The 22554-nt window shown below is 39.7% G+C and overlaps 1 protein-coding gene across 13 annotated transcripts in view; it reads right to left on the bottom strand.

Moving 5' to 3' along the window:
* The window catches only part of LOC307185908 (uncharacterized protein), a 390038-nt gene that overhangs the window by 145998 nt on the left and 221486 nt on the right, over positions 1-22554 (bottom strand). For 11 of the 13 annotated variants that reach the window (XR_013828205.1, XR_013828206.1, XM_079920468.1 and 8 more), the window contains 2 exons: positions 15733-15826; positions 13788-13857 (listed from right to left, as the gene is read on the bottom strand). Coding sequence is in view for 3 of the 13 variants with exons in the window: in XM_079920479.1 (XP_079776605.1) it covers positions 15751-15826 (76 nt within the window). In the remaining 10 variants the exon portion in view is untranslated. Of the gene's footprint in view, positions 1-13456; positions 13858-15732; positions 15827-22554 lie in introns of those variants that run through there. The other 2 variants (XM_079920476.1, XM_079920466.1) reach the window with 2 other exon arrangements.

Here is a 22554-nt window from a genome sequence, read left to right as displayed (position 1 = left end):
GTGTAAGGTTAGGTTGTTTATTTGAGATTTTTCTTGTTTCTTGAGGTAGGATTGTTTTGCTATGAACTTCCCTCTTAGAACTGCTTTTGCTGCATCCCATAGGTTTTGGGTCATCATGTTTTCATTGTTATTTGTTTCTAGGTATTTTCTGATTTCCTCTTTGATTGCTTCAGTGATCTCTTGGTTATTTAGTAACAAACTGTTTAGCCTCCATGTGTTTGTATTTTTTACAGATTTTTCCCTATAAATGATATGTAGTCTCATAGCATTGTGGTTGGAAAAGATACTTGATATGATTTCAGTTTTCTTAAATTTACTGAGGCTTTATTTGTGAACCAAGATATGATCTATCCTGGAGACTGTTCCATGAGCACTTGAGGAGAAAGTGTATTCTGTTGTTTTGGGATGGAATGTCCTATAAATATCAATTAAGTCCATCTTGTTTAATGTGTCATTTAAAGCTTGTGTTTCCTTATTTATTTTCAGATTGGATGATCTGTCCTTTGGTGAAAGAGGGGTGCTAAAGTCCCCTACTATTATTGTGTTACTGTCTATTTCCCCTTTTATGGATGTTAGCATTTGCCTTATTGAGGTGCTCCTATGTTGGGTGCATAAATATTTACAATTGTTATATCTTCTTCTTGGTTTGATCCCTTGATCATTATGTAGTGTCCTTCTTTGTTTCTTGTCACAGTCTTTATTTTAAAGTCTATTTTGTCTGATATGAGAATTGCTACTCTAGCTTTCTTTTGATTTCCATTTGCATGGAATATCTTTTTCCATCCCCTCACTTTTGGTCTGTATGTATCCTTAGGTCTGAAGTGGGTCTCTTGTAGACAGCATATATATGGGTTTTGTTTTTGTATACATTCAGCCAGTCTGTATCTTTGGGTTGGAGCATTTAATCCATTTACATTTAAGGAAATTAGCGATATGTATGTTCTTATTACCATTTTCTTAATTGTTTTGGGTTTGTTTTTGTAGGTCTTTTCCTTCTCTTGTGTTTCCTGCCTAGAGATGTTCCTTTAACATTTGTTGTAAAGCTGGTGTGGTGGTGCTGAATTCTCTTAGCTTTTGCTTGTCTGTAAAGGTTTTAATTTCTCCACTGAATCTGAATGAGATCCTTGCTGGGTAGAGTAATCTTGGTTGTAGTTTTTCCCTTTCATCACTTTAAATATGTCCTGCCACTCTCTTCTGGCTTGCAGAATTTCTGCTGAAAGATGAGCTGTTAACCTTATGGGGATTCCCCTGTATGTTATTTGTTGCTTTTCCTTGCTGCTTTTAATATTTTTTCTTTGTTTTTAATTTTTAATAATTTGATTAATATGTCTCTTGCCGTGTTTCCCCTTGGATTTTTCTTGTTTGGGAATTTCTGCACTTCCTGGACTTGATTGACTATATTTCCTTTCCCATATTAGGGAAGTTTTCAACTATAATCTCTTCAAATATTTTCTCAGACCCTTTCTTTTTCCCTTCTTCTGTGACCCCTATAATTCAAATGTTGGTGCGTTTGATGTTGTCCCAGAGGTCTCTGAGACTGTCCTCAATTCTTTTCATTCTTTTTTCTTTAGTCTGCTCTGTGGTAGTTATTTCCACTATTTTATCTTCCAGGTCACTTATCCGTTCTTCTGCCTCAGTTATTCTGCTATTGATTCCTTCTAGAGAATTTTCAATTTCATTTATTGCATTGTTCATTGTTGTTTGTTTGCGCTTCAGTTCTTCTAGGTCTTTGTTAAACATTTCTTGTATTTTCTCCATTCTATTTCCAAGATTTTGGATCATCTTTACCATCATTACTCTGGATTCTTTTTCAGGTAGACTGCCTACTTCTTCTTCATTTGTTTGGTCTGGTGGATTTTTACCTTGCTCCATCTGCTGCATGTTTCTCTGTCTTCTCATTTTGTTTAACTTACTGTGTTTGGGGTCTCCTTTTCACAGGCTGCAGGTTTGTAGTTCCCATTGTCTTTAGTGTCTGCCCCCAGTGGGTGAGGTTGGTTCAGTGGCTTTGTTGGCTTCCTGGTAGAGGGGACTGGTGTCTGTGTTCTGGTTGCTGGGGCTGGATCTTTTCTTTCTGGTGGGCAGGACCACTTCTGGTGTTATGTTTTGGGGTGTCTGTTAACTTAGTATGATTTTAGGCAGGCTTTCTGCTAATGGGTGGGGTTGTGTTCCTGTCTTGCTAGTTGTTTGGCATGGGGCATCCAGCACTAGAACTTCCTGACCGGTGGGTGGAGCTGGGTCTCAGCATTGAGACAGAGATCTCTGGGAAAGCTCTCACCAATTGATATTATGTGGGGCTGGGAGGTCTCTGGTGGTCCAATGTCCTGAACTCAGCTCTCCCACCTCAGAGGCTCAGGCCTGACTCCAGGCCAGAGCACCAAGACCCTGTCAGCCACATGGCTCAGAAGAAAAGGGAGAAAAAAAGAAAAAAAGAAAAAAATTAAATAAAATAATTTAAAAATTATTAAAATCAATAAATAGTAATTAAAAAAGAAAAAGAGCAACCAAACCAATAAACAAATCCACCAATGATTACAAGCTCTAAAAACTATACTAAGAGAAACACAAAAATCAGAAACAAATCAGTCGCAGACAGCAAATCCCAAATGTTCACTTGCTCCTAAAGTCCACCACCTCAATTTTGGGCTGATTTATTTTCTATTCAGGTATTCCACAGATGCAGCGTACATCAGGCTGATTGTGGGGATTTAATCTGCTGCTCCTGAGGCTGCACAGAAAAATTTCCCTTTCTATTCTTTGTTTGCACAACTCCTGGGGTTCAGCTTTGGTTTTGGCCCCACCTCTGTGTGTAGGTCGCCCTCAGGCATCTGTTCCCACCCAGACAGGATGGGGTTTAAGCAGCATCTGATTAGGGGGCTCTGGCTCATTCAGGCCAGGGGCAGGGAGGGGTACGATAGTTATAATTGGAATGTGGGGTGAGCCTGCATCAGCAGAGCCCAGCATGATATTGCAACGGCCTGAGGCACACCAGGTCCCTGGATCATGGGACCCTGGCAGTGGCATGCTGCACAGGCTCCTGGGGGGTATGAATAGCGACCTGTGCTTGCACACAGGATTCTTGGTGGCTGCAGCAGCAGCATTAGTGTTTCATGCCAGTCTCTGGGGTCCAAGCTGATAGCCACGGCTCATACCCATCTCTGGAGTTCATTTAGGCGGTGCTCTGCCTTCTGTGGGCAGTCAGGGAAAGAATCCCCTCTCATTGCACACCCTGAAACAATGGTCTCTTGCCTCTTAGGCAGGTCCAGACTTTTTCCCACACTCCAGCTAGCTGTGGCGCACTAGCCTCCTTCAGGCTGTCTTCACACAGCCAACCCCAGTCCTCTCCCTGGGGTCTGACCTCCGAAGCCTGAGCCTCAGCTCCAGCCCCCACCCACTCTGGTGGGTGAGCAGACAAGTGTCTCAGGCTGGTGAGTGCCGGTTGGCACCGATCCTCTGTGCAGGAATCTCTCCACTTTGCCCTCTGCACCACTGTTGCTGCGCTCTCCTCCATGGCTCCCGTCCACCCCCCATCTCCCCCAGTGAAGGGTCTTCCTAGTTTGTGGAAACTTTTCCTCCTTCACAGCTCCCTCCCAGAGGTGTATGTCCCATCCCTATTCTTTTGTCTCTGTTTTTTCTGTTTTCTTTTGCCCTATCCAGGTACGTGGGGATTTTCTTGCCTTTTGGGAATTCTGAGGTCTTCTGCCAGCATTCAGTAGATGGTCTGTAGGAGTTATTCCACATGTAGATTTTTTTTTTTTTTTTTGCAGTACGCGGACCTCTCACTGTTGTGGCCTCTCCCGTTGCAGAGCACAGGCTCCAGACGCACAGGCTCAGCAGCCATGGATCGCGGGCCCAGCCACTCCACGGCATGTGGGATCTCCCCGGACTGGGGCACGAACCCGTGTCCCCTGCATCAGCAGGTGGACTCTCAAGCACTGCGCCACCAGGGAAGCCCGTAGATGTATTTTTGATGTATTTGTGGGGAGGAAGGTGATCTCCACGTCTTACTCCTCCACTATCTTGAAGGTCCCGTCATTTGGGGGAATTTTAAACTATGTGCCAGATATTTTGCTAAGAGCTTTACATCCATTACCTCATTAAATCTATACAAAACCCCATCGCCTTTATCCTCACTCTGCTGATGGAGAAGCTGATTTACAGAGAGGTTAAGTATGGTTGGTAAGTGGTAACTGAGATTTGACTGAGGCCCATGCAATTCTATTTCAGATTCTAACCATTACATCAAACCAATCCCTCACACCTACACATTTCTCAACTGCTATATTCTTCTACAGCTTAGACTTTCAAAGTATAAGCTCTGAAGGATGACTGTACCTTTTGATGGAGTAAAATCTAGTTTTTATGTTAAACCAAAAATGTTTATTAATAGATTAATGTCAGTCTGGCTAAAGGACACTAGAGTAGGACTCAATCATTTAATCCAACAACAAGGCAAAGACTTTGAAAGTATTTATCCGTCATCTAAGTTAGAATCCTGAGAGTCATGCTGGAGTGGACCAACTCCCTCAATATTCACACCCAATTAGCCTTTAAGTGCTGCCATTTTTCTGTTTTAAAATATATTTCAAATATACCTTGTCCTATCTACTCCTAGTTTTCTCACCATTTTCTGCCTATTCTGTGACAATCTCATAACTGGGCTCATTCCTGTCTCTCCTGGCCTCCTCAAATCTGCCCTCTGCTACCAAGATCATCTACTTGTTGAATGAATGAATAAGTGGATGATGAGGATATGAACTAGCACAGTAACAGTAGTGATAGAAGAAATATTTTGGAGGTTTAGAAATGTTTAAGCGTTTAACTTCATCCTAAGAGCAGCAGTAAATAAAGAGTTTGAAGTAGGAAAGTGGCACAATCATATTCACATTTTTAAAATATATTTTTGTGTGAAGTAACCTCATGGAAGAACCGGGTATTTCTTTCCATTTATTCAGTCCTGATTTCAAATATCTGCTCTATCCATTGCAAGCTGTATGAACTTGGGCAAGTTACTTAATCTCTCTATATCTCAGTTATCTCATACATGAAATAATAATAACACCTTCCAGGGTTTCTTGGAAGGTTAAATGAGTTGATAGATGTAAAGTACTCAGAGTAGTGATGAAAGTAAGTAAGTGCTTAGCTATTTTTTTAAAAATCTACCAATAAGAATTTTGGGTTTTTTCATATGAATCCTGGTCTTGCTCATAAAATTTATTCTTAAATTTTTAATAGATTTTTATGGCTACTAAAAATAATATATTTTCCCCATTTCCTTGTCTAGTTGCTTATTACTAGGTCAATGAAAACCAATTATGTTTCTATCCTATATTCAGGCAAATTCCCATATTCTCTTATTATGTAAAGTATTGTTAGAAGGTCCCTAAAGTTTTTCAGATAAACAAGCTAAACATCAGCAAGTGGAATGAGCTTCATCTCCTTTTTACCTATATTTAAACCACTAATTCCTTTTTGTTTTCATAGAGAATTCTCTATAACATTTAAGAAAATATTTAATAAAAATGGCAAGGGCTTCCCATGTCTATCCATGAATAGTACAGACACAAGAGTCATCATCATGCTTTAAAGAATTATAAAACTAGACAAAATACATGAAACAACTGTTTTCAGTAATAAGCAGTCCTTCAATAAGCAGTAAAGGACTATGATCCTTGAGAGAAAGGAAAGAGAGGAAGGAAGCCCTGTGAGAAATATGGACAAATCTCAAAAATACTGTGCTAAGCAACCAAAGTGCAACACTAAAGAGTACATACCATACATACTCTAGAAAACTAGTCTATAATGATAGAGAGCAGATTACTGGTTATTTGAGGCTGGAGGTAGGAAGATGGGAAGTTGGCTGGAAGGAACATTTTGGGGTGATGGAAATACCCTATATTTTGATTTTGGTGATGGTTACAGAAATGTATACGTTTGTCAAAACTCATCCATCTGTAGACTTAAAATGGGTAGAGTTTTTAATGTAAATTACCCATCAGTAAAGTTCATTTGGAAACATGAGAATGGTGAAAATAAGCACCCCTTTCCAGTAACTTACTTATTTATTTTTAATTGGGGTACAGGTACTTTACAGTGTTGTGTTAGTTTCTGCTGTACAACAAAGTGAATCAGCTATATGTATACATATATGCCTTCCCTCTCGGACCTCCCTCCCACTCCACCCCCCATCTCACCCATCTAGGTCACCACAGAGCACTGAGCTGAGCTCCCTGTGCTATACAGCAGGTTTCCACTAGCTATCTGTTTTACACATGGTAGTGTATATATGTCAATCCCAATCTCCCAGTTCATTCCACACCCCCTTCTCCACTCCGTGTCCACACGTTCAGTCTCTACGTCTGCATCTCTATTCCCGTAATTTATTTTTTCATAGGAAACTGTCCTGTCCATGTTCTCTAGGTTTTCATTTAATTGTCATAGGACTATACCTTAAATCAGGTTTCCTTGAAACAGACTTTGAAATGGAGATTTGTATAAAGGGGGTTTATTGGGAAGTGCTCTCAGCAAAAGCACCTGTAAGAAAGTATGGGAGATGTGATTAAGCAGATGAAGCAGTTGAACTGTGAGCAACAGTGACAGTGGCTATCCCACTAGGAGCTGAGGTCCTTCAGAGCTGTCCCAAAATAAGACAAGAGGGTAGGGATTTCATGTTTCTGTATCAACCAGTTTTGAGATGTAAGCTGTCCCCAATACATACTAGACCATTTACACTGGATGGGAACTTGGGCGAGACAGCTCCCTTGGCCAAAAACAATTCCTGCAAAGAGACACAGCTGTGAGCCATTAGCCACCAACACTCCCCACAATGAGAAAATGAGTCTTCTAGTCCTGAAGGAGGTACCAGGGCAGCACACCACAGTGCCCACTAGAGGTTATGTGTAGTAATCTCCACGACTGTTCTTATCGCTCTTGCATCTTTGTTTATATCTACTTTCTCTTTCATGTTTGGTCTCTCTTTTCCCTTCATCAGACTTACAGTGGGTTTATCTACTTTTAGTGGACTTTTCAGCTATCAGCTCTTGGGCTGATTTATTATTTCTACTATGTCTATTCTTAGTTCATTTAATTCGATTTTTTTATCTTGATTCCTTCTTCCTAGTTTTTGTTTGCTTTGTTGTTCTAGTAATTTCTTAAAATAAGTATTCATATTTTTCTTTCTTCTTTAATTGTGAAGACATAATATAGGTATTAAAACTCTAAAGTGTTCTCTGTATATAGTTCTACGTCCCATAGGTTTTGCCACTAAGTTGGTTTTATTTTTGTAGTTTATAATTTCTCTTTCAAAATCCTTTTTGTCCCAAGTTTACCTAGTAGAGTTTTTCATAATTTCCAAAAAGATAAGATTTTGTCACCTTTTTATTATTTATTTTAATTTTCATTGAATTATGATGATTGAATTTGCCTTATAAAATCTATTTTTTTATTTTGAAGGTTTAATTCATGGTTAAGTAAACGATTGATTTTTGTAAATATTTGGTGGGCAAATGAATATAAATATATTACCCTCATAAACTGCTGCATTTACATAATGTCCCTTGTTATTTTCTTCATTACATTTAAGCTTGAATTCACCTATGTCATAAAATAATGCTGCCATGCCTCCTTTCTTTTCGTTTGCATTTTCCTTTTGCTTTTGTATCTTTCTGATCCACCTTAATCTTCTATCTTTCTTTATCACTTTTTTAAGTATAGATAAAGATATAGTTATAGACATAGATTTTGTTAAGGCATATAGCTCAGTTTTGTGTTTTAACCCAACTGAAAATTTTTGTCTTTTAAAGGGGAAAAGTCAGTCTGCTCATACTCTGTATGATCTGATTTCTTCTTTTCATGATAATTTAGTTTGATTGTTTACTTTGCATTATTATTTCCTCATTTTCCTTTGTGTTTGATGATTTGATCAAATTGCTATTCTATTTTTCCCCTTGTTAATTTGGAAGTTCTAATATTTTGCATTTGATGGTGACCACCTTCTTTGTTCCTGTGCTCATAATCACAGAATCCTCTATTCTTATAAGAAAACAAAATACCAACTATTTCCTCCGCGAAGACAATTTATTTCCTCCCTTTGCTCCACCCCAATAAGAAGAGCTATTTCCTCCCCTTTCTCTACCCCAGGACCCTAGTTTTGTTAAAATGGATTATTGCTTTCAGTTCTATATTATTATTTGATTTGTTCCTTACAGTAAATCAGTATGTATCTTCTCTTTTAAGACCCCTAGTTTAGCACTTATATTACATATTCCCAATCTGTTTTTATACTCTTCAGTCTAATTTTTAGAGTGAAAGAGAAACTGAGATTGATTCTGCACCCTTGTTTCTCTCCTTATCTTCTCTTGCCTTAATGTATTGGTTATTTTCTCATCAACTCATCCTAAAACCCAGTGATCCCTTTCAGGTGTTGATTTGTTTCATTGCTTCTCTTCTGAAATGTTTATCCAAGTCTCATAGATTTATCCTTAAGTCCCTCATCATTTCCCTATTGTTTTGCTTTTTTATTTTTTAATTTTGTGCTTTGAAATAATTCTTGTACTTATAAATTTTATCTCAACAGTAACAATCTCCTCCTTCAATTCTTCTACAGAATTGTTTACACAGGAAATCATGGGAGTTTTACTGTTGGGTTTTTTTTGGTGGGGGGTGGGGGGGAGGTTGGTGGTAGTGATGGTGTTATTCCATGACAAAACATGTGTGTGTGCTGCATTTGAATCTCATCCAGTGTTTCATAATTTTTTATTTATATTGTCATCCAGATTTTTTCAGGTACATGTTCTGTTTGCACATCTCACTGGTCTTCCTTTGTGACTGGTGGATTCTTAGAATGCCTCTCTAGAGAAGTTCATTTTATTTTCCTCTGGGGGTGATGTGGGCAAATGTAGATATAGGCACCTTTGTTGAAAAATAGTGAAATTGGAGCTAAAACATTCCATTCTCCCAACCTCCCACCAAGAGGACTAGAGTTACCCTATCACCTCTTTGGAGGCAACAGATGACTACACAAAGGAAAATCCCTTTAATAATCAGCTGAAACCTACTCAGGAAGCATTTGCAAAACAAGAAAAGACAGATATAGCTGAGAATCTGTTTATACAGAAAGGTGGAAGAATCCAAGGACAGTGTTAGCGACACCAGAGGTGAGGGAAAGATTACGTTGGGGGTGCAGAAGGGGGCAGTGGGAAGATGAAAGGTTAAAAAAGATGAGATATGGTCCCCATGGGATTTCTTAAACCATGAGATCCTTTCTTAATATCCCCCCTGCTATGCCCCTCCTTTACTATCTAAGGTACAAGTAACAGATTACCTAGGTAAAGCCATAATTTCTGATTCCTGAAATTCACTATAGATTACTCATATGCATCCTTTAGTAGAAGAGCTTAAACCTACATCATACTTCAGTTATGCTCAGTCCATGGAAGATCAGTGTCAGGAGTGCCTCTCACTCTGTATCACCTGGTTAAGAACTTGCTCTCCCCTTGTGGAGAGAAGTGATCCAGAAATTACAGACCACCAGATGACTCTCACTACCATGAGTAATCATGAGAAATATTCTTTTGAATTCCATTTCACCAAGGACAGCAAGGAACAGCTACTCTGAGGTACAAAGAAAGGGCTCAGGTATACATATTACACCAATAGTAGTCATGATCATTGTTACCATCCACTGAACTCCTACCATGTGCCAGTGATCATGCATGCATTGCCTAATTGAATCCTCCAAGCACCTTGCAAGGTAGATGAGGGAACATAAAGGAACATAAAGTAACACATCCACGGCCTGCAGCAAACAGGTGTTGGAGCTGAAATTCACCCCAAGGACTGCCAGACTCCTCCAATGCCCCTGGTTCTTTCCAGATGATCCCACTGACTCTGTCACAAAATGAACAGCATAAACAAAACACTCCAAATCAATCAGATGTCATGGAAATGCATCAAAGATGTGCATGAATAGCAACTTCCTGTCAAACGTGCCATACAGTTAGGCTTCTCTTCTCTGCTGGGAAATTTCCCATTCCAAAAGTAGAGCCAAATATTGGAAGATACAGTGTTCTGAATCAGGCCTAACCCTAAACAGTAACCCCATAAGGTCTGTCTTGTTCATATACCCAGAAATAACCCTCTTCCCAGAAGATTGGGGAAAACACTGCAGAGGGACGGAAAGAGCAATGGATAGGAAAGCTATCACTGGAGATAAGCTGCAAGTTGCCTTTAGCTGGCTCTGCACAGATCTGAGTGCAGTGAGAGTGAGCCCACAGTGGAGAACACTGCTCCCTCAGCCCAGGTGTTTGGACTGTCGCTATCTCACCCTAAAATACATAGTGAAATGTCATAAACAACCGGGACTTGACAGTTAGATGTAGGTTTGAATCCAGGCTCTGCTCTCACAAACTGTGTTCCTTAACCTATCTGAGCCTCAAGTTCTTCACCGAATAAATATGGATCAAAAGACCACCCCATAGAGTTGAAAAAAGTAAATAAAATAACTTTTATAAAAATCCTTGGCACATAGTAGGTGTTTAATAAATTACAGTTACCCTCCCTTTTGGGACACAGGGAGTGTGTACCACTCCCTGTACAAAGACAATTCCAGAAAATGAGTCCTGTAACATTCTGCTCTTGGAGTGGGGAGACAGGCTGGGGGACAATTTGTCGTTAACTATGGTTGGAGAAGGCATATGCTTTCTCCCTCCTTTAAATTCACAATGAGCATTATTGTTTTAAAGGCTCCTAGAATTCTCACAATATTAAGAAAGGTTTCCTAAATTCATTTGGCCACTACAATGTTTTTATGGTTTTGTAACACCATGCAGAGAACACATTTTGAGAAAAACAGTATTTTTAAAGGAGATTTCCTTTCTTTTATACAAATGGTACAAAGTGTCAGAAAGAAATTCATTCTTTCATTATATTTATATTACCTTTATCTGAGGCACCTAAAAATACCCAGAGATTAAACTGACAGCTATTGAGACAGGCAGGCAGATCTGATCCTCATATTACAGTATCGCAGCTGCCAAGAGACATGATTTGATCCAAGAAAGATTGAAAGCAACAATCAGGAGCCACGAAAAAGCAGTGCAGAGCATTTCTTAAACTGAGAAAGACAGTGACATATACATCATCTTCTCAAGAGCAAAGCGTCTCGTCCTCAAAGTCCCAGTTTTCACAGGTACCACCCCACTCTGCTCTCATGAGAGGCACAGCAGAGTGTGTGTAGGAAAGAGCACTGGGCTTGAAAACCAAATACTTGAACTCAAACTCTGGCTCTTCCATTAACAAGGTATTTATTCTCCCTGGATCCCAGTTTCCTTAGTTATAAAATAAAGCTAATGCTATCTTGACTAGAAAAATACCATAGTGTAGTCAATTAATGCTGCATTTAACTGAAGCACTTGGAAGATAGATATGTATGCCAGTTTAGAACCTTAAGAACCTTGAAGATTACCTACTACAACCTTCTAATTTTATACATGGTGAAACTGAAGCCCAGAGAATGTAATGATTTGTCCAAGTTCACACAGCTCATTAGTGACACAGCTAGGACTTCAACTTGGGGCTCCTGACTTTTAATCCAGAGGTCTTTCCACTGTACCTCAAAGATCAGATTCATCTTCCCTTGTGTTTAACATCAAATAAGCATAAAATTAAGATGAATAGAGCAATGGATCTTGTAAGTAAATATGAAACCCTCTTATCTATTATATTCAGGGAAAAGGGAAATTCTAGTTAATCAAAGAATCTGTCTCACGGAAATTAAAAAAATTCTCCCCACAAAAAGGTCAGGGAGCCCTGATATACACCACACATAGATTAATGACTTTCAAATCATGCGAAAGCAATACAGTTCACCTTTGAAACTAGGCTGGACATAATTTCCTCTGTCTTTGATGACTTTGGATTTTCACATTGCCTCAAGGCAACCACAATGAATATCAATCATCAGCATACAAAGGGCATAAACTTAGAGCCCCACTCTGAGATTACACTGCGTTTGCAGAACTTGTTAATAGAGCTCTGGGTTAATGGAAATCCAGGTAGCAGAGGAGGTACTGTGCACAGATTTATGACCAGTTTCCAGGAACTCAGTAATTTAGAAGATTTTGCACCTTTACTTTTTATTTAAGAGAGTCTATTGCTTAATATTTTACTAATTTCAGAATTAAAAGTCAGCATTGTAAAACAGAAAAGCAGTATAGATAGGTCACAGAACCTCAAGACTTTAATGAAATTTGGAAGCCAACAATTCCCATTTCATCCTTTAAAAGATAAGGAAGGAGAGGCTCAAGAAGTGAACTGACTTACCTAGAGGCAGAATAGGAACTGACCTCTAGACTCCCAACTCCCTTCCCAGAGCTCTTTGCCACTATAGGATGCATTTGATTTATCACTTTTTAGTCAGGAGAGCCCAAGGGCTATTACTTAGAATTAAGGGTAGAGCCTTCAAGAGAAGACATTTAGATTACAGCTGCCATAGAGAGCAAGGAGCAGTGTCTGCTAAAAGAATGAAATTCCCCCACTTAGTTACTACTGACCTGCCCCAAATGTGTCTAATCCACCCACGCATGCCCAGGAAGTCACAAGCTCCCTCTGACTGGGCACTATCTGGCTTCCAAATGCCTGCTACCATCCCACCTGGGTGACCTGAAATTCTTTCACACTCAAGAAGTACAATATTGAATTTGCTGTCTTCTATATCTTAATTTCTTCTGGCATTCACCATCTCAGTTGGTGGTAAAACCGTCCATCAACCCATAACCCAAGCTAGAAACCAAATTGGAATTCAACCAAAACTCTTCCCTCTTGCAGGGCTGCTGAATTTTCCACCAGGTTATTATCTCTTCATTCCTTTTTTTTTTAAATTTCAATCTCAACTACCATAGCCATAGTTCAGATTCCCATCATCTAGCACAGAAGTTACTATAATGGTATTTCTCCTGACTTAGATGCGAACAACTCCACCCCATCCTCAACCACCACCTGCTTAAAATCCTTTGATGTTTCCATTCAGGATAAAATTTTCTTAACATATTTCTCTCACCCTTACGCACATGCGCACACACACACACAGAGGAACATTAAACTGCTTACACTACACTGTTATTTCTTGTTTTTGTAACTTTGATCATGGTAGTCTCCCCTACCCATAATGCCTTCTGTTCCCACCTTCACCAGATCACTTTACCTGAGTACTTCTGGTTCACGCTTCAAGACTGGAGAAGTCACCCTTTGTAGGAAGCCTCCCCTGACCTCCACATCCAACTCACAGCATACATTAAGTACCCCTCCCCTGTTCTTCCACTGTACCCTGTTCTTAATTCTCTCATTGCATCTGCTACATCACTGTATAATATCCATTAAGATATATGTTCTTCTTGCTATTCTGTAACTTGGCAGCCAGACCAGGACTCTGTCTCATTCCACTTTTGTATCCCCAGTACACAACACACTTAGCAGGCTCTTAATAACTGTTGAATTAACAAACAAGCTAGCTAATTAATTAATTAATCAATGGATCTTTCCTGACCTTTTTAGTTAAGTTCACATGGCAACATCTGTACCCTCCATGGGTCTACCCTGGGTACAGACCCATTAACAATGAAGAGAGCCAAAAGAAACAGTCATACAGTGATAAAAGAATCAGGCAGCGCTGGTGAACGGACACATCATTTCTTTCATACTGAAAACAAGGTGGTTTTTTTTTTTTCTCTTTCAGATGCTGGAAACTACAAATGTAACCAAATCACAAAAATGTCACAGCAACAAGGACTTACATTTGTACAGTTGTTCAGCATTTGCAGATCACCTTCCTGGGCACAACTGCATTCTGTCTTCAGAACAATTCTAGGAAAGTAGTAAGAGTCAATGTCATCCTCATTCTGTACATAAAAATCTGAAACTTTGAGAAATTATTAAGCACATGAAAGTCCAAAGATTAGTTAACTAAAGGGTCAAATCCTACTATTCTGACTCTTATTTCTCTCACCATGTTGCCTCAAAATGTTTTTTATTTTTGAAAATAAAAATCAAAACAATCTTCTCTGAAGTGATCTTGACTTCATTTTCCTGAAGCTCAGAAGAGCCTGCACTGCTGCACATTTGCTAACCACCCACACTGTTTTCCTAAACCTGGCTGCCTTGCCTTCTCAGGAGGGATAAACACACCTTCCTCTAGGACCCAGTAACAGATGCTGCCCTGAAACAGCTTGAGGAGCTGCCTGACCCTCTCCCTATCCATGGTTGCTTAGAAGCAAGAGAGCAAATTAGTATCCAAACAGTTTCCTTAGATGGAGAGCATAATTCATACAATAGGTCAAACCCTATCTAACAAATGTCACTGAACAGAAATCCTTGAGTGATAAAAAGATTCTCAGCCTTCAGCCCTGGACCATTATTAAAAAGTAGCCTTGATGTGACAGAGTTCCTAGCATGTGTGCACATACATGTGTGTGTGTGTTAGCTCATTAATCCCAATAACATGCCTATAAGACAGTCTTAATACCTCCATTTATAGCTGAGGAAGTTGAGACTTGAAAGCTGCAGTGGTTTGAGTTTACATAACTAGTTGTACACTCAGTGGTTATGAAGACATGCTGAGTTAAACTACTGATTCAAATTCCAACTTTGCCGCTTGCCTACTCTGTGTAAGCTACTTGATCTCTCTAGCCTCAGTTTCCTCTGCTGTGAAATGGAGTTAATAATAACTTTGATTATATGGCTCTGCTACTTTTTTAGGACCCCATCTCTGCCTCAGATAGTGGATGGGGAAGAAAGTGTGTGGAGAAAACACACGAACTCTGTTCATTTCAACCCAGAGGTGACTCACATCACTTGTATTCCCACTCCATGGCTGAGAACTGTCATATACCCACTCTCACAAGCAAGAGGGCTTGGAAATATGGTCTAGAGGTGTGCCAAAGAAGGAAAAAACACAACACTGAATCCTGGTGGAAAACTAGGCACCCCTGCTGTAGGAGTGCAGAGCTTTACTGCGACAGTTTTCATAGGATATGTAAAGTGCCTAGCATATCATAAGCATGCAAGAAATGTTAATTACAATAACTATTCTTGATGGAGCCAAGAAACTCATGATTTCTGATGTCTCATCTAGTGCTTTCTTTCTTAACTCTTGGAGTATATTACTTCTTTGAATTTACTGTACTAACTCTACCCAGCCCTTGCCTTCAAAGAAATTAACAAACTATAGGGGGTATTGAATAACTGTCATAATTGAAAATACATATAAAAATCAATTTATTACAATTGGAGTAAGACACATTTTCTTATTCATTTAATTAACAGATACTTATTAAATATCTACAATGGGCCAAATTAAAGATAAATCAGTATTTTGTGGTAGAATTTTCTACTATTTCAATAACAGAGTTGATACAATGTACCTGCCAGAATCCTTGGAGAAGATAGCATATCTTTATTGAGAGGGATGTGGCGGGGGGAATCTGAGAATTGGGGGCATCTGAGAATTGAGGGGATCTGCACACCATTTGCCCAACAGGCTGCCTGAAAGCAAGTGTGACTATCAAAACTCTGGCAGAACCAAAACATAAAGACATTATACAAGTCATAGACATCTCATTCCCTAGATTCCTTTACAGGACAAGAACCAACAGGCAGCATGAACTCAGTCATAAGACAAGGTTCTAAGTTATTGGACAATCCCAAATAAAGAGTAAATCTGACAGCACTAGACCTGCTCACCTTCTTGTCATTATCTTCTCATTCTCCTCTGAATCGTGCTCTCTCTCCTGATTTCCAAGACATCCAATCCAGGCATCTCTCAAGACAGGTCCTTCTAGTTCACGCAGTCATCACAGGACAGCATAAAAACAAAAGGAGGAAAGAGATTCTATGGCAAAGAGGCATGTTCCCAAAGTGTTTATTTCTGCTTGCTGACAAGGAATGACATCAAACATTCCATTATTTCTTCTAAACATTTATTCTACACCTATGTACACAGTAAGTTCAAGAAGACACAACTCCTACCCACTAGTAGGGATCATGCTTAAAATATAGTTTAAATTTTTCTACGTACCTTCTCAAAGTTTAAAGTAGAAATGAAAAATAAACCTTTAAAGCCTCCCTGCAATGTTATTGTCCCTATCAGAAGTGGCGTGTCCCCTATATAGCTCCCTCTCCCAGCCACTGACAAGTTAAAGATGCCCTACAAAAAGCAGTCATGACAGGATTCCAGCCAATGTTCTCTCCTGCTCTATCTTTTCAGGTCCACTTAGCTCTGTCCTGATGCCTCCAGACTCTTTCCTACTTCGTAGAGAGTACTTTCCACTTCTTTTCATGAATTTCAGTCTCAGTTTTCGCTTGGATATTGTTTGAATAACATTTTCCCTCCTCACATTTGACTTTCCTGAATATGCACATAGAACTGGCAGTTAGGACACTGTGTAAACCTTCAATATTATTCCACAGAGGACCTGCCTCTCTAAAAGACGTGTCACCCAGATCATGCTATAGGCAGCTTTCCTTTTCTGAAAGCCAGTCATTCTTGGAGAGAAAACAAAATGTCTTAGAGTCAAAAGGTCTTGCTTCTTGCCACGGCCCTGTCATCTGACAGCTATGTCAGCATAGTAGATAACCTCCTCACCTTATAATTTTTTGCCTTATCCATAAGTCATCTGCTTGTATTTCATATTTTTCTTTAAATTTAAATAAAATTAAATATTAATACATTAAAATTAAAAACTTTACATCATCATATAATTGGCAATGTATCACTATCCATGAACCCTAAAAGTAAAGTTACAACTATCAAACTAATTTTATCTATGAATCTCCTAATTAAGATATATTACCACTGTTATATACACAACGCTTTGGGAAACCTCTCAGGTGATTTTTCAAGTCATCTCCCCTTTTTAATAGTGGAACTCTCCCGTGTACTTCCAAAATCTTGGCAAATGAGGTGACAGTTTTGATGTTTTATGTGGAACTGAACCTGCAGTGAGCCTTGTACTGCAGCTGATGCTGAGTGCAGTTTGACCCCTGCCCAGGGCCTGGTAGTCCATGTGTTCATCAACATCAAGGTCTTTCCATCTGCTTCAAGGTGGCCCTGAGTTGACATTACTGACATTCTTCCTTGCCTCCCACAGGTAACCCCGGTGTGGCACCTGACCCTGTCGGATGCAGGGTGAGCCTGTGATTCTGCCGTGAGCCTATTCCCCTTGCACAGAGATCACTGGGCACACCTAGGTACCCATTGTCTGGAGCTGCCTACTCAGCTTCTGTCATGGCCATGAGAATGCACTTCGCAGAGCCCCCAGTTTAGGGAGTATAACTGACAAGGGCTCTAGCTGCAGAGCTCTGAAATTCTCAGCAGCATTTGGTGAGGCCATGCCTTGCATAGGCTGCCCCCAGCCACAGACTGAGTGTGGCAGGGATATTAAGACAGACCCATCTCTGGGACATACGGTATTCCTCAAGGGTGAGCTTGGGCTCCTGGTCTCCCTGATGGCTTTGCACAATCTTCCTTCAACTGCATGACAGTCTGCCATGCTTCAACCCAAACTTCTCCCTCTCTCTCTTCACATGAGGTCATACTTGCGTAGCAGTCTGATGGCTCTCCCGGCCTTACCCAGCCTCTCTCATTACTTTCATTCAGGTGTTTTTCCTAATAAAATTCTTGCATATTTAATCGCACGTTGATGTCTGCTCTTTGAAGGACCCGAGCTTACACAGCTACCCTCCTCTTTCTTGGTTTGGGTAGGAGACTTTGCTCAGCTGTGAGTGTCTTATTTTCTAACTGGTTTATTGAATGAGTTAGTTAGACTCTACAGAAATCAAGTTAATTCTTTCTAACCATTGCAGACCTGCAAACCGGCCCCATGGTCCCATTTTTCTCTCCATGGATAGAATATTGGGTGGGTTTTATATGTTAGAATTAGGTTTTATTAGGAGAAATAGAACCCTGAAAATGAGTGGCTTAAATAAGATAGAAATATATTTATAAATATCTCATATAAAATAAGTTTGGAGTGAAATGTGCAGGGCTGGTTTTGCAGCTTCATGTTCCTCAGGGAGTCAAGTTCTTTCTAGCTCACTGCTCCCTCAAATCTAAAGTGTGATACCCCTCCCCCATCTTCAGAGTCCAAAATGGCTGCTGGAGATTCACATTCCAAGGAGTGGGATAAAGGAAAAAGAAAGGAAAGGAGTGCTTAAGGAGACTTACTATAGGTACAACACAACACTTCTGTTTGCAGTTTATTGTCCAGAAGGCTGTTTAAGGTAGTTTTTAGGTAGGACACAACATGCCTCGTTGAAAATCCAGGTTTCTTACAAAGTAAAGAGGGGAGAAGGGACAGGCAACTGACAGTCTCTGCCACAGCTTCCTTAGCTCTTCCAGCAATTCAGCTGTCTTCTGGACACAGATAATAAAAGACTTTGTCCTTTATAATACTAAAACTCCAAACCCTCATCCAATTAAAATCTTCCCCACGTGTACTAGAAAGTAGGACAAAGTTAGCTTCTGTATTGCCTCACCTCCACTCCTCTTACCTCATTTTAGACCACCAATGGCTCTCCAGTGTCACAGCTGGAGAAGGAGAGAGATGGAGGACAGAAAGTTCCAACTTCACCAACACAGTTATAAATTTAGCATTGGGATTCTTTGTGCTTAACAGATTCCAAATGCTGATATGTTCTCTAAGGATGCTTTTGTGGTTTCTTCAGAGATACCTAAGCCCTGCAGTGTTCTCATCTGCAGTTCCATTAATGTGTGTGTGTCAGAGACTGACATTTCCCCCAATATCCATTCTCCCCTGTTTATTACATAGTGATGGAATCCTGATCATTAACTGGACACATGACCTCCAGGCATAAAGACCACATTCACCAGCTGACAGTACTTTAATGATGAAAACTCTTTTAACAACCAGCTTCTGCTTGGACATGTAAAGAACTTGGAAGTCACACTACATTCCTCACAACAAAAGAAAATCTGAACAAGATGCAAATCAACAACTCTGCTTAAGTTTATTGGAGAAATGAGTTTATAGGGCAAACCAATGCCCTGGAAACTGGAAAGACAAATAGGCAAACAGAGAATCATAGTAGAGAACACACAAAGCTTTCTCTTCTTCATCTGCCCTTAAGGGAAACTACTTTATAGAACCTAACTCATGTACGAGAAAGAAAATACCCAACTTCAGGCCCCATTCTAACCTTCCTGTCTCACCTAAGTAAGAAAAATTAAAAGTTGAGAAGCACTTGTGAAGGTCGTAGTCCAGTGACTCTCACTAAAAGACTGAGAGTGAATCACAGGAGTATAGAATGCTTTCCCTCCTCCTCCCACACCTTACCACCACAACAGAGTTCCAGGATAATAACAGAAAATTTCAACTGAAGAAACTTCAAAGCTAAGACTCTGTTGAAGAAGGAGTTCCTAGGGAAACACAAAGACAACCCAGAAGACAAAAATAAGGATGCTAGAGAAAGCCAGAGCTTCAGACACCTACAGCTGGTAAACAGAGCACATCTCCTAGTAAGATAAAAATAAAACCTCACACTAAAGGCCTATTTGCCTCAGTTCCTATTATCCAACGCACCATGTCTGGCTTTCAACAAAAAATTACAAGGTAGGCTAATGCCTTATAGGCAAAAAAGAACACAATCTTAAGATACAAAGCAAGCAACAGAACCAGACATATCTGTCATATATGACAGATATTTTGGAATTATCAGACCAGGCAAAATAACTATGATTAATATCTTAAGCTTCTAGTTAAAAAAGTGGACAACACAGAAGAACAGATGTAATGTAAGCAGAGAGATGGAAACTCTATGAAAAAAATCAAAAGGAAATGCTAGAAATCCTAACCACTATAACAGAAATGAAGACTAACATTTACCAGCTTCCTTTTAAGCTAGGTGTAACCATATGCCAGTGTCCTGACTAGTAGGATATGAGAAGAACTGATATGTGCAACTTTCAGGTCAGGCTTTGAAGGGGCATGCTGTCTGTAATAGTCATTAAGATTGTTCACCTACATTCTATTGTAAGATTTTAATTTCTGACTCTTTGATGTTAGGTGTGGCCTTGTCACCAGTTCTGCCCAATAGCTGAAGGGCAAAGTCTTTTAACTGCTGATGCAAGACTATCCAGCTTGCCCTTCTCCTGCCACAGGCCCTAGCAATGCTCCAAATGGTGCAGATCCATCCTGTGCTGTCCCTGAGTGAGAGTAACATGAGGCAGAATCACTTGTGATCCATAATAAACAAATCACATAAGCAAAAAATAAGCCACTAATATTTTGAAGATGATTATTACCATAGCACAATCTAACCTATTCCAACTAAACTCCCTCCCCTTTCCCTCTCCATCTTCATCCTATCTGATACTCAGACATGACGGTGAGCCACCTTGGATCATATGAACAAGATCAGGGTGATACAAGAGCAACAAAACGAAAGGAACCTGTGTCTCTGAAGAATTCTCAGAGCAGAGCCATAGTACTAGCTCAAACTTCTCTAGGAAAGAGAAATAAAATTCTCTTTTGTTTAAAACATTTTTTATTGTTACAGCTAAATCTAAATCCTGACTAATAAAGTAGCCCATGCCTCCTCTAGCTGGTTGCTTACTCTTTCACCTCAAAGAAATCCTGAAAGCTCCCTTTGTTACCATAACATTGAAACTTCTAAAGTTCTGTGCTTTACCATGCATTTATAAACAGATTTGGACACACCATTGCACTAATTGTTAGCTCTCAGGAAGTGTTAAATGAAAATGATGAACGTGATCACCCACACATGTGTAACCATTGGGAAAGTTTGATCCCTGCCCTACCTTGGCTTCTGCTTGAAATCTAATGTATTTAGAGATATGAGTTTAAACAGTGTAACCATTGAAATGACCAATATTACCAATAAGGGGGAAGTCCAAGCTGGCCAGCAGGGAATTGAGCGTTTATAATGTAAACTGCCTCAGGTGAGGTTAAAAAGCATAATAGGTGCATATTATAAAGCCTTTGTTGAACTAGCAAGTGTGTAATCAGATGTAATTACAGTGCCTTAAATTAAGAAACATCCCATTTCTCCAATTAAATAATTCCCCAAAGTCACATAAACAGTATACATTCCCAAAATCTTTGTGTAATTGTATCACTTATGATACCATCCGCAAGACTGCAAGTTTTCAAGAACAGAAACTACAACACAAACTGAATTAAACAAAAGTAGAGAACTAACTGGCTCCTCTGGAAAACTAGATAAGGCTTCAGGAAAGAGTTGATCCAACAGCTAAGACAATGACCAGAAACTGGTTTCTCTGTCTCCATTTCTGGATGTGCTTTTGGGTGTTGGCTTCAATCTCTAAGGCACCTCCCCCATCCCACATCCCATCTCAGGATGGCTGCCATAGGACTACATTCCTTGCTTATCCCCATCAAGAAAGAGTATGCCATCCAATCACGACAAAAATCTGGAGTCCAGTGTGACTGAACTAGCTTAGGTCATATGTCCATCCCTGAGCAGAATACATGAGAGATGAGATATACGCTATTTCAGGTGGAGTCAGCAACCTCTGAAACATGGGGAAGGGGCAGATATCTGCAGCATAAACTGCTAGTTCCTTTTCCTCCCACACAGGAAACTGGAATGCATTTCCCGACTATTCTTGCAGCTAGATGTGTTCATGTGATTCAACTGTGGCTAATGGTATGAAAGCTTTGCCCATAACAACCTTCCACATGTGATACTCTCTATATTTTCCCACCTGTCTGCTAAAAATAGGACTCTAAAAATTTAGAGGAGAGCAGAGCCAAGAAGATGGAAGGAGTGGAGATCTCCATATGAGGAAGTAGAAGCCACTTTATTAGGACCACCTGCATCAGACAATGACATGAGTAGGAAATGTATTTTATAACACTTAGGCATTAAAAATTTACCATTTGTTTATTACAACAGTCATCAACACTTTAATATAATACTACAAAGAATATTGGGCAAATGGATGTTGGACAGCCCAAAATAAGCAATGTTCAATACAACAATGGTTTTTAAATTTTGGGTTATCTTTAAGTAAAATGGAAGCAATTGTGCTGCCAGAGGACATCTGAGTCTATGTGCATTTTCTTTCTTAGAAAAGGAGCATTGTAATGACTTAGCCACAAACCAAATAAACAAAGCAGCAATTGCCTCTTGTACTATAATAAGCCTTTGCAAACATGCCCTGCATTTGCACATGGCTTCCTTAATAAATGGATGCTATTTTCTTATGTTCACCAGCAGTCGTATCAAATAAGAGATGCAATTTAAATTTGCTCTGCATCTCAGGGAACCACTCTTCAATACAACTATCATTTTCTGAAACGAAAAATGTATTTTTCTAAAATCTCTTCCTCTTCGATTTTAACATGTAAGCACAAAGCAAGCAGAAGAAAGCAAAAACCAAGAGGCATAGAGAAGGCAATACAGAAGAAGCTGTGAACCAGTTCCAAAGCCAGTGAGAAAGGCAAGGGAGAGTGACTGGTCGAAGCCCAAGCCAATTACCTTCTATCTGAAATAGAATATGCC

The sequence above is a fragment of the Stenella coeruleoalba genome (assembly GCF_951394435.1).
Source record: "Stenella coeruleoalba genome assembly, chromosome: 4".
Lineage (NCBI taxonomy): Eukaryota > Metazoa > Chordata > Mammalia > Artiodactyla > Delphinidae > Stenella > Stenella coeruleoalba.
Note: the sequence above shows the minus strand (reverse complement) of the source record. Positions and strands in the feature narration are given on the sequence as shown.